At 38.3% G+C, this 16,052-nt stretch overlaps 1 protein-coding gene across 8 annotated transcripts in view; it reads right to left on the bottom strand.

Annotated features, from left to right (window-relative positions):
- Positions 1-16,052, bottom strand: part of HHAT (hedgehog acyltransferase) — a 340,331-nt gene that overhangs the window by 250,923 nt on the left and 73,356 nt on the right. For all 8 annotated transcript variants that reach the window (XR_005361890.1, XR_005361891.1, XM_038542061.1 and 5 more), the window contains one exon: positions 13,910-14,081. Coding sequence is in view for 6 of the 8 variants with exons in the window: in XM_038542061.1 (XP_038397989.1) it covers positions 13,910-14,081 (172 nt within the window). In the remaining 2 variants the exon portion in view is untranslated. The remainder of the gene's footprint in view (positions 1-13,909; positions 14,082-16,052) is intronic.

The following is a 16,052-nucleotide window of genomic DNA, read 5'->3' as shown; positions in this document are numbered from 1 at the left end:
GAACACCATTAAAGCAGCAAATTAGCTACTGTATCTTCTCACTTCCGATTATTCTACAACCCTGGTTCAATTTTCTCTAAAATTGAGTCAACAATGGAAAAAGCCAACCATGGCCAAAGTCCACAGCAATTTTCAAAATGAAACAGACTCTCTTCAGTCCCTTCTTTCCTGGCCTCTCTTCAATTTCTGATAAATTGAACACTCTTTTCTTCTTGAAACCTTCACAAAGCCACTTGCCTTCTCCTGCACTGATTACTACTACTTCCCATTTACTGCTGGCTCCTCCTCTTCTGCTTGCCTCTTAAATGTTGGCATTCCCTCAAGTTCTATCCATGACTCTCCTTTATTCTCACTCTACACATTTACTAGGAAATTCCTTTGCTCCCATGGACTTTAACTATCACATATATGTGATGGCTTTCAAGAGTCTGTCCCATCCCCAATCCTCCTCCCAAGATCCAGTGCCATCTACCTAACTGTAGGAAAGATATCTCCACCTCGATGTACCATTTTAAACTTAACATGTCAAAAAGGACCCTATTCTTCCCTAAAACCTGTTCCTAGTCCTCCTATATTCCCCATTCTTAGTGAATGGAAGTGTCAATGACATCACCTCAACTCTGCTTAAACACTTTATCATTTTATGATTTTCCCCTTCGGGGTATTTAAAACACTTGCATGGTGTTAAATACTTGCATGGGACCCTATCATCTAAAAGGTAGAGTGAATCATCCTTAGCATGATCAGAGCTATCCAAAATAAAACCCCCTGTCTTTCTGAAGAATCTCTCACTAGATCTTAGACTCTGCATCCAGCTCCACTTAGAGTTTACAGTCCCAAGTGTACCAGAGTAACTACCCATACCAAGCAGGACCTTTGTGATGCTGTAGCCCCAATCCCTCCCCTTCAGCCATGTTCACCCATTTTAAGAATCACCTGAACCATCAGCTCCTCTACAAAACCTTTGTAACCCGCCCTTCTTTCCAGAGGTACCAAGAAGGTAAAGAGTAACCCCATCCTCTTTTGTACCCTCTGCCAATGAATCTATACAGACACCTATCTCAGTATTATAAAACTATATATATGCAGCAAGAAAACAATGTTCTTCGTGTATGACTTCTCTAGAATAAGCTTCTGGAGTACAAAACCTGTATCTCATTCATCTTTGCCTCCCTCCAGCCATGTCTAGTGCATGGCACTTGGTAAATACTTACTGAATGGATCAATGAATAGGACATTATGCAGCTCAAATCATAAATACCAAGTACTACGAGAATTCAGAGTAAAGGCACTTTCAAGTTTGGAAAGGGTTGATATGAAAGCTTTCCTGTTTTAAGTCAAAATTTGAATAAAAATAGAGTCAGAATATGGCTTGGCCATGAAAAGGTTATCACTAAGGTAATTATATAATGACACTTTAGAGAATGAAAGAGGTTGTTACTGATAATTACAGTAAGACTAGTGGTGTGAAACAGAAATGTAAAATGGGATATATGCTACTCTGCAAATCATAAGAACTAAATTAATTAAGAGTGGTATGAAATATTAATTACCAAAAAAATTGAGATCTTCTATTTTCCTAGCTGTCTCACACTGATTTTCTGCACTTTCCGTATGAAAAGAAATTTCCAAGATGCCGTTCTCTACTTTCTATTCAGAAGCAAATGTTAATGCTTGCCCACCAAACACATCTTTCCCACAATCCTTGTCATTGGAAATACAATTTTGTATCAGTATTCAAACTCCTCCCTACCTCCCCTCTCACATTGACCTGGAAGAAATTCCTAATTATAAACTAATCATGATATGCTCATTCCCTTTGCATGAGGCTGATTACAATGTGGCCATATGACCCCCATTAAAGCCATTAGACAGGTTGAGAGGAAGAAGGTTCCTGGGTGTGTTTCTGCAATGCACATGTACTATTTCTATAATAAATGAAAGGTTTTACAGGCAAATATGTCTTTATGACCTTAGGGTTGGAAAGAGAAAAATTTTTAATACCCAAAGTGTAACAATTATAAAGTTTATAAATTTAACTACATTAAAATAAATTCTGCTCATCAAAAGATAAAAAAAAAAAATAGGGCAGCCCAGGTGGCTCAGCGGTTTAGCACTGCCTTTGGCCCAGGGCATGACCTGGAGACCTGGGATCGAGTCCCATGTCAGGCTCCCTGCATGGAGCCTGCTTCTCCCTCTGCCTGTGTCTCTGAGCCTCTCTCTCTGTGTGTGTGTCTCTCATGAATAAATAAATGAGATCTTTTTAAAAAAAAAAAAGATAAAAAAATTTATGAGACTAATGCACTGCCTACTGCGCTAAGGAGGAACGTAAAAGATAAAAAAAATTAAAAATCAAACTCAGAGACAGAACATGAGAGACTCCTAACTCTGGGAAACGAACAAGGGGTGGTGGAAAGGGAGGTGGGTGGGGGGGTGGGGATGACTGGGTGACGCACTGAGGGGGACACTTGATGGGATGAGCACTGGGTGTTATGCTATATGTTGGCAAATTCAACTCCAAAAAAAATTTTTTTTAATTAAAAAATCTTTAAAAAGTCAAACCTCAAACCAGAAGATATTAGTATTTCCAAAAACACATATAACTGGGAAAAGATAGTAATAAATAAGTCCTCTGAATTCATGAGAAAAAGACAAAAATCCCAAGTAGAAAAATGGGCAAAAGGTATCAATAGGTATTTCACTGAAAATGATATACTAAAGTCCTATAAATTATGAAAATATACTCAAATTCATTAGAGTCAAGGAAATGCAAATTAAAACTATGAGAAGCAATTCACACCACATTTTCAAAATTAAATATTAATACCATATAATTCAGCAATTCCACTACTACTTAGTATTTATCCAAAGAAAATGAAAACACTAATTCAAAAAGACATAGGCAGGTGACAGGCACTGAGGGGGGCACTTGACGGGATGAGCCCTGGGTGTTATGCTATATGTTGGCAAATCGAACTCCAATAAAAAATATACAAAAAACAAAAACAAAAAGACATAAGCACCCCCTAGGTTCACTGTAGCATTATTTACAATACTCAAAATATGGAAGCAACCTAAGTGTCCATCAATAGATGAGTAGATAAAGATGTGGTATACATACATACATACATACACATACTCACAATGAAATGACTCAGCCATAAAAAAGAAACACCTTGCCATTTGTGACATGGATGGATCTAGAGAGTATTATGCATGTGAAATATGTGAGACAGAGAAAGATAAATACCACATGATTTTACTTATATGTGGAATCTAAAAACAAATGAAATAGAAACACTCACTGATACAGAAAACAATCTGGTAGTGGCCAGAGAGATGGGAGAAGGGGGTATGAGAAGGGGGTAGGAGACTGAACATGCAAAAAGGGAAGGGATTAAAAGGTAAAAAATTCCAATTATAAAATAAATAAGACGTGAGAATAGAATGTACAGTATAGGGAATATAGTAAAAAAAAAAAAAAAAGTAACTTTGTACGGTGAAAGGTGGTAGCTAGGTTTATCATGGTGATCACTTCCTAATGTACATAAATGTTGAATCACTGATATATATTGAAACTAATATAATACTGTATGTCAACTATACTTCCATAAAAATGAATGAATACCAAGTGTTGATAACAATTTTGAGTTACAGGAACTCCCATCCACTGCTGAAAGTAGTATAAATTGGTTTAATCAATTTAAAAAATAATTTGGCATAATCTTGTGGATCAAAATATATATTGACCATAATCCAGCAATTCTATTTACAGGTATATGTATTAGAGCAGTGTTTTATAAACTTAGGATAGTGACACACCTAATTTGGTAGTTTGTAACCATCCTTATTAAATAAAATAGTATAGAACATAAAAATTATCACAGTACATTTTAAGTGGTAAAAGGTTAAGTATTAACCTTGTGAAAATTTACACACACACACACACACACACACACACAAATGCATCTTAACTATGGGCCATGAGCCAAAGAACTTGAAAACCATTTTCTTTGCACAGTTATCCAAGAGATCTGCAGAAAGAGCATTACACGCAATAGCAAAATCCTGGGAAAAACGCAAAAATTCTTCTATAAATAGAGTAGACAAATAACTTGTAGTATATGCATACCCTGGCATGCTATACAACAGTGAAAAAGCCAATTATGGTAAAATGTATCATATATTCTCAAAAACATACATTTAAACAAAGAAATCAAGTCACAGAATAACATACCAAATATGAATCTTTATATAAAGATTTCTTAAAGTATGCAACTTTAGGAATTTAATTATGGTAAAACTATAATGAAAAAGAAAGGAATGGATTTCTGGTTTCCAGTCCAGCATGTAAAGAGCTTACAAGTCATCACTGCATCCTAATAAAAAGCAAAAAGCTAAACAAAGGGAAAATTAACAACTCTTCTTAGATCCATCAGAGAAGTAAGAACACGGAGCAAACTGCTACCCCAACACTTGGAGAACCACAACTTAGTGGAGCAGAAATCTTTGTGGAAACAAGTACAAGGGTATGAAAATCTGGACCATAAAGGATGCTGCTAGAGGCTCAGTGTAGAAAAGTCTGAGAGTTAAAAATGGCGAGGGAGGGGATGCCTGGGTGGCTCAGTGGTTGAGCATCTGCCTTCGGCTCAGGGCATGATCCCAGTCTAGGGATCAAGTCCCACATCAGGCTCCCTGCAAGGAGCCTCTTCTCCCTCTGTCTGTGTCTCTGCCTCTCTCTGCGTGTCTCTCATGAATAAATAAATAAAATCTTTAAAAAACAAAAAGGCTAGGGAATAGTCATGGGGGGCCCTGCACTTTTATGAGCTTTACTTCCAGGAGCTCTAGCATATCCTCAGGATGAAGACAGGAGAAAAATCCCCTCATGCCTCTGCCAGAGAGGAAAAGTAACCATTTGGAAATACACCAAGGCATTCTGTTCTTATTTATTTATTTATGTATTTATTTATTTATGATAGTCACACAGAGAGAGAGAGAGAGGCAGAGACACAGGCAGAGAGAGAAGCAGGCTCCATGCACCGGGAGCCCAACGTGGGACTTGATCCCAGGTCCCCAGGATCACGCCCTGGGCCAAAGGCAGGCGCCAAACCACTGCGCCACCCAGGGATCCCGGCATTCTGCTCTTCTTTTTTTTTTTTTTTTTTTTTTTTTTTTTAATTTATGATAGTCACACAGAGGGGGGGAGCAGAGACATAGGCAGAGGGAGAAGCAGGCTCCATGCATCGGGAGCCTGACGTGGGATTCGATCCCGGGTCTCCAGGATCGCGCCCTGGGCCAAAGGCAGGCGCTAAACCGTGTGCCAACCAGGGATCCCCATTCTGCTCTTCTTAAGAAGGTCTGCCCTCCATATAAACTATTTGACCAGAACCTAATCTATTGAGGTTTTATCAGACCCTAACCAACCCAGGAGAAGGAAAATACCCAATTCTAATCTGTTCTGGCCTTCTACATGAAGGGAAGAGACATACCCAACTCCAATTCCCTCTAACTATCCTACACTATCTAAATGGGGTGAAAGGGGAAAAACAAAAAATCACTTGTGAAGTTCATAGCACAGGGACAAGGCTCATAAAAGACTGAGACCTAATCATAGGACTATAGAACACTCCCCCTCCACAATGCCTTACTACTCCATTACCAAAGACCCATATACTGAAGTTCTTTTTACTTAGTACATCATGTCCACCTTTCAAAAAAATTACAAGGCATGCTACAAGGCAATCAATCAATCCCCCACAGTTTAAAGAGACAAACAAAGCATCAGAACCAGACCCAGATATGACAAGGATGATGGAATTATCAGATCAGGAATTTAATCTAAACTATGATTAATATGCTAAGATCTCTAGTGGAAAAAGTAGACAGTATGCAAAAACAGATGGGTAATGTAAGCAGAGAGATGAAAATGCTAAGAAAGAATCAAAAAGAAAAGCCAGAGATCAAAAATGCTAACAGAAATGAAGAATGCCTTGGATGGGCGTATTAGCAGACTGGATACACCTGATGAAAGCATCTCTGTGCTTGAGGATATGTCAATAGAAACTTCTAAACCAGAAAAGCAACAAGAAAAGGACTGATAAAAAGAAAACATGAAAGAAAGCACCCAACGACTATGAGACAACTACAAAAAGTGCAACTTACATGTAATGGGATTACCAGAAAAAGAAAGAAAGGAACAGAAGCAATATTTGAAGCAATAACAACTTAGAATTTCCCCTAAAATTAAAGTCAGACACCAAACCAAAGATCCAGGATAATAACCAAACAGGATATATGTCCCAAAACTGCACATAGGTACATCATATTCCAACTGCAGAAAATTAAAAATAAAGAAAAAAATACTGAAAGAAGCCAGCAAGGGTTGGGGAACCTAACCTATAGAGGAACAAAGATAAGAGTGACACCCAACCTCTCCTTGGAAACCACACAAGCAAGAAGAGAGTATAATATTTAAAGTGTTGAGAAGAAAAAAAATACCAACCTAGAATTCTGTATCCTGCAAAATGATCTTTCAAAAGTGAATAAAAAATAAAGACTTCTCAGATAAACAAAAATAATGGAATTTGTTTCTGCTAGATTTCCCTTGTAATAAATGTTTTAAAAGTTCTTCAGAGATAAGAAAAATAATATAGGTCAGAAACTCAGATACATTTAAAAAAATTAAGTATCAGATAGAAAAAGTAAAGGTAAAATAAAAACTTATTAATTGATCTAAGCGATAAAAGGGTATTCAAAACAATAAAAGCAACAATGTTTAGAGCTGCAATTTATATAGGTGGAATGAATGACAGCAATTATACAAGTGATGGGAGGGAGGAATTAGGAAAATTTTGTCATGAGGTACTTGCAGTACCATAAAGTAAATACAGTATTATCAGAAAGTGGTCTTGGATTAGTTGTAAATGTATACTGCAGACTCTAGGGCAACTACTAAAAAAAGCTTAAAAAGAAGTATATTTGATATGCTAAGAAAAAGAGAAAATGGAATGATAAAAATTCTCAATTAAAACCACAAAAGGCAGACAAATAATAAAATACAAAAATAGGAACAAAAAACAAGATAACAAGAGCAATGAATAGACATCATTAAAAACATGGAAGATATCAATCCAATTATATCAGTAATCATTTTAAATGTTAATGGTCTAAATATACCAATTAAAATACAAAGACTGTCAGAGTGAATGAAAAAATAAGACCTAACTATACATTTACTGTCTAATAGAAACACATTCTAAATGTAAAGACACAGAATTAAAAGCAAAGGGATAGAGAAAGATAGATCATGCTACCATGAATTAAAAGAAAGCTAGAGTAGCTATGTTAATTTTCAGACACATAAGACCTCCAAATGAAGAAAACTATCAAGGATAAAGAAGGACACCACAAAATAATAAAAGAGTCACTTCTTTAATAAGATATTATAATCCTTAATGTGCATATACCTAACAACAGAGGGTCAAAAGACATGAGACAAAAATTGACAGAACTGCAAAGAGAAACAGATGAATCCATGATTATAGCTAGAGATTTCAATGCCCCTCTATCAGAAATGGTCAGATCTAGCAGGCAGAAAATCAATAAGGACATAGATGAACTAAACAGTACCATCAGTCAACTGGACAGAATAAATATCTATAGACTAACTCATCCAATGACAGCAGAATACACATTCTTCCCAAACTCACATGAAACATTCATCAAGATAGACCATATTCTGGGCCCTAAAATTATATGGTATAATATAGTATGGTATAATATAATATATAATATAATATAGTATATGGTATATATTTTATACCTAAACACATTTAAAATAACAGAAATCATACAATGTCCACCCTCAGACCATCGTGGAACTAAACTAGAAATCAATACTAAATAACTGGGAAAAATCTCAAAATACTTGGGAGATTTAATGCACTTCTAAATAACACATGGTTCAAAGCAGAAATCTCAAGAAAATTAAAACATACTTTCAACTAAACAAAAAGGAAAAAAACTTATCAAAATTCATGGGATGCAGCAAACACAGTGCTTAAAAGTAAATTTATAACATTCAATGTATATATTAGATTATTGATTTGAGATCTTCTCTTCTAAGTGTCCATCTTAGAAAACTAGAAAAAAAAGAGCAAATTAAATACAAAGTAAGCAGAAGAGATAATAAAAATTAAAGCAGACATCAATGAAATTAAAAATAGGAAATCTATACAAAAATGTCAACAAAACCAAAAGCTGGTTCTTTGAAAAGATAAATAAAATCAGTAAGTCTCTAGCTAGGTTAAGAAAAAAAATCTAATTTCTCATATTACTAACATGAGAATGAAAATGAAGACATCACTACAGAACCGATGAACATCAAAAGGATGATAAAGCAATGTTATGAAAACTCTATGCCCACAAATTTGATAACTTGGATAAAAAGAACCAATTTCCTGAAAGATACAATGTGCCAATCTACATAGGATTATATAATATGAATAGGCTTACATCTATAAAAATTGACCCACTAATTAATAACCTTCCAAAACAGAAAACATTTAAGGAAAACATTAAGGAAGAAACTATGCCAGTACTCTACAATCTCTTCCAGAAGACAGAAATAGAGGAAATATTTCCTAACTCATTCTATGAGGCCAGCATTATCCTAACACAAAATCAGACAAAGATATTACAATGTTCAATACCATTAATGAACATAGATGCACAAATCCTCAACAATATATTAGCAAATCAGGGAATCAAGAGGTACAAAATTTCAGTTACTAAATACGTCACAGGTAAAATACTCCATAGGGAATATAGTCAATAATATTATAATAAAAAGAATTAGCAAATCAAATCCAATAAAGTGTAAAAACAATTATACACCATGACAGGATTTATCCCACGTATGCAAGTTGGTTCAACATCTGAAAATCAGTTAATGTAATCCACCACATCAACAGACCAAAAAAGAAAAAAAACACATAATCACATCAACATATGCAAAAGAAAAAAAAAAAACCATCTGACAAAATCTAAAACCCATTCATGATAAAAACTCTCAGCAAACTAGGAATAGAGGGGAATTTCCTCAACTTGATAAAAAAGCATCTGCAAAAAACCTACAGCTACCATCATAATTAATGGTGAGAAACTAGAAGCTTTCCCACTAAGATCAGTAAAAAGGCAATCATGTCCTCTCTGATCACTCCTTTCCAATATCATACTGGAAGTCCTAGCTAATATAATAAGAGAAGAAAATGAAACAAAAGCTATACACTTTGGGAAGGAGGAAATTTTTATTTGCAGATGACAGTATTGTATATGTAGAAAATTCCAAAGAGTCAACAACTACAACAAAACCTCCTGGAACTGGGCAGCCCAAGTGGCCCAGCGGTTTGGTGCCACCTTTGGCCTACGGCATGATCCTGGAGACCCAGGATCAAGTCCTACATCAGGCTCCCTGCATGGAGCTTGCTTCTCCCTCTGCCTGTGTCTCTGCCTCTCTCTCTGTCTTTCATGAATAAATAAGATATTTTTTAAAAAAACCCTCCTGGAACTAATATAACAATAGTAGCAAGGTTGCATGATACAAGGTTAATATACCAAAGTCAATCACTTTCCAATATACCAGCAGTGAACACGTGGAATTTGGTATTAAAAACAGGGGCACCTGGGTGGCTCTGTCGGTTAAGTGTTGGCCTTTGGCTCAGGTCAAGATCCTGGGGTCTTGGATCGAGGCCCACACTGGGTTCCCTGCTCAGTGAGGAGTCAGCTTCTCCCTCTTCCTCTGACCTTCACCCCTGCTCATGCTCTCTTTTTCTCTTTCTCTCAAATTAATAAATGAAAATCTTTTTTAAAAAAATTGAAATCAAAAACAATATTATATGCATTAGCACCCAAAAAATTTAGGTATAATTTAACAAAATATAAACGTTATATATAAGGAAAACTAAAACTCTGTTGAAACAAAGAAGAACTAATTAAAGGGAAAGGTATCTCATGCTCATAGACTCATATTGTCAAAATATCAGTTCTTCCTTAATTGATCTATAGATTCAATGCAATCCAAATCAAAATCCTAACAAGTTATTTTGTTGATATCAACAAACTGTTTCTAAAGTTTATATGAAGAGGTAAAAGACCAAGAATAAAGTGAACAATATTGAAGGAGAAAAGCAAAGTCAGAGGACTGACACTATCTGACTTAAAGACTTACTATAAAGCTACAGTAATCAAGACAGTGTGACACTGGTGAAAGAATAAGCAAAAAAGGGATCCCTGGGTGGCTCAGCGGTTTAGCGCCTGCCTTTGGCCCAGGGCGCGATCCTGGAGATCCGGGATCGAATCCCACGTCGGGCTTCCGGTGCATGGAGCCTGCTTCTCCCTCTGCCTGTGTCTCTGCCTCTCTCTCTCTCACTGTGTGCCTATCATAAATAAATAAAATTAAAAAAAAAAAAAAAGGAATAAGCAAAAAGATCAATAGCACAGAATAGAATGCCCGGAAGTAGACCCCCATAGATACAGTCAATCCATCTTTGACAAAGGATCAAAGGCAATACAATGTGAGCAAAGATATTCTCAATAAATGGTGCTAGAAAAACTGAGCATCCATATGCAAAAAAAAAAAAAAAAAATTCTAAACACAGACTTTCCAGCCTTAACAAAAACTAACTGAAAATGGAGTAGAGATCTAACTGTAAAGTTCAAAACTACGAAACTCCTGGAAGAGGACATAGGAGAAAATCTAGATGACCTTGGATGTGGCAATGACTTTTTAGATACAACCCCAAGGGCGTAATCCATGACAGAAATAACTGATAAGCTGGACTTGCAAAATTTTTTAACTTTTGTTCTGTGAAAGACACTGTCAATAGAGTGAGAAGACAAGCCACAGGCTAGGAGAAAATGTTCGCAAAAGATACATCTGATAAAGGACTTTTATCTAAAATACACAGAGAATCACTAAAACTCAATAATTAAAAAAATGAAAAATCCAATTTAAAAATGAGCAAAAGACCTGAACAGACACCATGCAAAGATGGCAAATAAGCATATGAAAAGATGCTTCACATCAAATGTCACTAGAGAATTGCAAATTAAAACAACAGTGAGATGCTACTCTATACCTACTAGAATAGCTGAAATCCTAAACACTGACAACAACAAAAGCTGACAAAAATGCAGAGCAACAGGAACTCATTCATTGCTGGTGGGAATGCAAAAATGATACAGCCACTTTGGAAAACAGTTTCCAAGTTTCTTTTTTTTTTTTTAATTTATTTATTCATGAGAGACAGAGAGAGAAAGAGAGAGAGAGGCAGAGACACAGGCAGGCTCCATGCAGGGAGCCCGACGTGGGACTCGATCCCGGGTCTCCAGGATCATGCCCTGGGCTGATGGCGGCACTAAACCGCTGAGCCACCCGGGCTGAGTAGGGCAGTTTCTTACACAAATAAACATACCCTTACCATCCAATCCAGCAACTGTACTCCGTGGTATCTATTCAAAGGAGTTTTAAATTCCTGTCCACACAAAAACCTGCACACAGATGTTCGCAGCATCTTTATTCATAATTGTACAACTCAGAAACAACTAAGATGTCCTTCAGTGGACAAACTCTGGTACATTCTAGGCAATAGATTATTCAGTGCTAAAAATAAATGAGTGATCAAGCCATGAAGAGACATGGAGAAACCTTAAATGCATAAGAGTACTAAGTGAAAGAGGTCAATCTGGAAAAGCTACATATTGTATCATTCCAATTATATAACATTCTGGATAAGACAAAACTACGGAGATGGTAAAGGGATCAGTGGTTGTCAGGGGTTAGACGGGAGGGAGGGATAAAAACAAAGGGCACCAAGGATTTTCAGGGCTATGAGACTACTTTGTGACATTAAAGTGGCGGACACTTGTCATTATACATCTGTCAAAACCCACAGACTGTACAACAAACACCAAGAGTAAATTCTAACGTAAATGATGGACTTGACGTGATAATGATGTGTTGACGTAGGTTCATCAGTTACAACAAACACACTGCCCTGGTGGGGATGTTGCTCGTGCGGGTAGCTGTGCATGTGAGGGTCAGGGAGTACATGGGAAATCTCTACACTCTCCTCCCCATTTCTCTGTAAACCTAGAAGTGTTTAAAACTCTAAAAATAAAGTCTGTATTTTTAAGTAAAAAAAAAAAAAAAGGGAATGACTAAACCAAAACTCAGGAGAGGGTGACAGAAAGTAATGGGTTACAGAAATAAACAAAGGGCTTCTAGGATTCTGGTTATTTCTTAAACTGAGTAACAGATCCCCAAATGGATCATTAATGACTTTTCTGAGTCACTGAATTTACTACCACTGGTGCTGACCTTAGAGATAACGGTTTTTCTGTATCGTTTGAACCGCATTTTGAGTTGTGCTTTCTGTTACTTATAGTTAAAATCACATGAACTGATAGTTTGATTTGGGTGCAGTACAACAGGGATCTGATTTAGCATGTCATCGTTTCCTCCTATTCTGTTTGTCTAAGCATTTCATTAAAACCTTGTATTAGTTACCCTCAACTATTAAAAAAAAAAAAAGGACTTGTTGGGGGGGAGGGGAAAGAGACTTTAATTAAAACAACTTAGTATTTTTCCAATCCTAAAAGGTATCTTCTTTGAAAACATTCTGATTAAGCATGTGTGATATCAAGGACAATCAACACTTGAAAAAAATCTATAAATCACCAAACAGATAAGGAGTCAGGCTTGTACTCTTGCCCTCCATAGGGAGCAGCTTAATCTGACTGGAAGATCACACATTTCCCAGTGGAGCTACAGGCTGGAGGTCAGACCACAAGGCTGAATTCAGCTACCACGGGAGTTCTTAAAAGGAGAGCAAACAAGGAAATAGGAGATTTTTGTCCAGAAAGGGGCACGGTCTCTGCTGTTTTGGCCAGAGAAATAAAGAGCAGTGGTTTCTCCACAGACCGGTCCTATACTGGAGACTGTGTCCTGCTTAGGAGATTACTCCCATCCCACCTTCTTGCAGATATAAAGAAATGCGCAGACCAAAAAAAGGGGGCGGGGCAACGGAGGGATATACACTAGCACACACCGTTTATTCTATCTACCAAGACACTATGAGCTAAGCCCTTCACCTGCATGGTTCCATTTAGCCCTCAAAACAAACCTGCAAACTCAAGGCTGTTCCCCTCACAGGATAAAGATGCAGAGAGGTTTAGTAACCCGTCAAAGGCAGCCCACTAGTGGTAGGTGGAGCTGAGACTCAAGCCCAGGTCTGTCCCGCCTTAAAGCTCATATTCTCTTCTTTAGTATCATCCACGAGAACCACAATGAATACCACAGCCCAACTCAGTCCTGGAGCATCGCCTCTTTGCAGGGACTCGAAGGCTGTCCCCTACATCTCTTGAACTCTGCTGTCAACTACAGTGCTGGCCACACCATAAAGATGCAGACCCCAGTAAGCTTAGTAGGATTCCATTATGAAAAGGGATTCCTACCACCCTTAGCTCCCAGACCACAAAGCCTGGCCCTCACATCCATCATCCACCTCACACATGCATCAGCTTGGCCACAGAGGAACAAGGTCAGCTAAAAAAAAAAAAAAAGATGTGGGAAATATCAGAAAGGGAGACAGAACGTAAAGACTGCTAACTCTGGGAAACGAACTAGGGGTGGTAGAAGGGGAGGAGGGCGGGGGGTGAGAGTGAATGGGTGACGGGCACTGGGGATTATTCTGTATGTTGGTAAATTGAACACCAATAAAAAATAAACAAAAAAAAAAAAAAAAGAAGGACTACTCAAGACAACTACACCCTGTCTGCCACCCAGCCCAGCCTTACTCTGAAGCTAACTCTTGATGCTTGTTCCACTGACAGTAATTTCCACAATTACCTAAGGTCCAACAAGAGACAGCCTTCAGGAGAGAGGCACTGCTGTAGATGGCGTGCATGTACATGAGGTGAACCATCAGCTCTGCCAACCACCAATAGCAGAGGAGGCGACCCAGCCCCACGGCAAAGGCGGAAAGGTTGGACTTCAGCGAGCAGTACTCTTGCTGCTGCACCTAAAGGAGAAACCAAAGAAGTCATTGGATTGTGCCTTGACTTTTTAAATCTTCCAAATAGTCCCCTAGACAGTATTTCTAGTCAACTTCTCACAAACATCATTGCCACTTATACCAACAGAGGGTCAGTGTAGTTATTCATTGTTCTTGGGTGAAAAAGTCACATCCAAGCTTGGGTGGGATCAACGAGCTAGCCTAGCGCCAAGAACCAAGGTGGGTTCTGCATCCCTTCACCACAGCAACAGCTTTGCAAAAGCCCAGCGTGGAGGGCAGTACCCGAAGTACTCCCCCTCAGGACTTTGGGGTCTCTTTAGGCTCAGGTGTCACACTGCCTGTCTTCATCCATCACCCACCCACCTGTAAGGCTGGTAAAGGTAGGGCCAAGTCAGGAAGGGGTACAGAACTGGTAAGAGAAAGGGAGGAGAGACAGAGCTTGAGAACAAGGGAAAATTTAGATGTGGGTGTGTTCTCTTAACTGAAGTTGTTTCTGAAATAAAGCAGAATAAACACAGGGACAGTACACAGGACAAGTCTCTTAATCAGCACACAGTGCAATGTAAGTTAAGAACATGAACTTTACAGTCAGAATTGGGATCAGATTCTAGCACAAACCACACAGCCGTGTGATCCCAAGCAGGTTACTTAATCTCTCTGAGGCTTGGTTCCCTTACACATAAAGTGAAAAAAATGGTCATGACTAAATATGATGATATATATGAAGTACTCAGCACAGCACCCGCATATAAATAGCACAGGCTAATTGGCATTTGGTATCTGGCAACCTGGGTGCCTCCTACTGCGCCTTCTTCACATTCTTCCCTCATGGCATCCCAGAGGCATACCAGTTTCAGGGCAGAATTAGGACATAGGACAAGACCAAATGCCAAAGGTGAGAGAAGGACGTTTCTATTATTCATGGACAAGGACAGACTACTGAGAGTTCACTCAACATATGAACAACACAGAACCAATTTTATCACAGTAGCTGGGTTCTGGGTCTTGCCTCACTGCCTGCTGTCTAGGGATACACAATACTTTAGGGGCACCTGGGTGTCTACCTTAGCTCAGGTCATGGTCCCGGGGTCCTGGGATCGAGTCCCACATCAGGCTTTTCACAGGAAGCCTGCTTCTCCCTCTGCCTATGTCTCTGTCTCTGTCATGAATAAATAAAATCTTTTTTTTAAAAAAAAAAGTACTTTAAAACACATAGATGCTGAAATGCATAAGCACCTTATAAAATTTGTGTGAATTCAATTTCAGCCTTACATCACTAGGCAAACACACAAAAATGAGCAAGCATATAAGTGGTCTGGATCTTACTCTGACAAGATTTTATTAGACTGAAGCCTGCCTTGTAATGTAGAGGTGAAGCTAATGCATAAATGATGAAGTTGGATCAGCAAACATTCGCTGGCAGAAGAAATGGACTTGATTTAGCTTTTGACAATTTGGGCTCAAGATGCTACATGAACAGGAAAGGCTCATCCTTAGGGCCTCTTGGGCTCCCACACTCCTTGAACACCAATGGTGCAGGGGGTCCCACTGCAGCCAGGAATGATAGGCGCTGCCCTCAGGGAGGAAGGGAAATCTGCACGCCAGGGGATTTACGTTTACTCCATTTTGACCAAACATTCTACTACTTTCTCAAACTGTCCTCTCACAGCAAGACACCAGCTTAAGAAATTCTGGCTGGTTCAGAGGCATCGCAGTCATCTGCACAAATGGCTTCCTCCCTTTTGCCATCTGCTTAGGTAGCTATACCAAGGAAAGTGTATTGGTTTAATATTTTCAATGTAAATTGATCAAACTAACAGGAATTTCCTTCTTCCATTAGCTTTCCACAGTTGGCCTTGGGGAGGTATTTTGCCCAGCCATAGCAATCTGCCTTGTTAGAAGCAACCATAACTGCTGGGAGAGATCTGCCAAGTTATCTGGGAAGGGTTTTCCCAGAAGGAAGACTGGGCTTATCAG

Source organism: Canis lupus, chromosome 7 (assembly GCF_011100685.1).
Source record: "Canis lupus familiaris isolate Mischka breed German Shepherd chromosome 7, alternate assembly UU_Cfam_GSD_1.0, whole genome shotgun sequence".
Classification (NCBI taxonomy): domain Eukaryota; kingdom Metazoa; phylum Chordata; class Mammalia; order Carnivora; family Canidae; genus Canis; species Canis lupus.
Note: the sequence above shows the minus strand (reverse complement) of the source record. Positions and strands in the feature narration are given on the sequence as shown.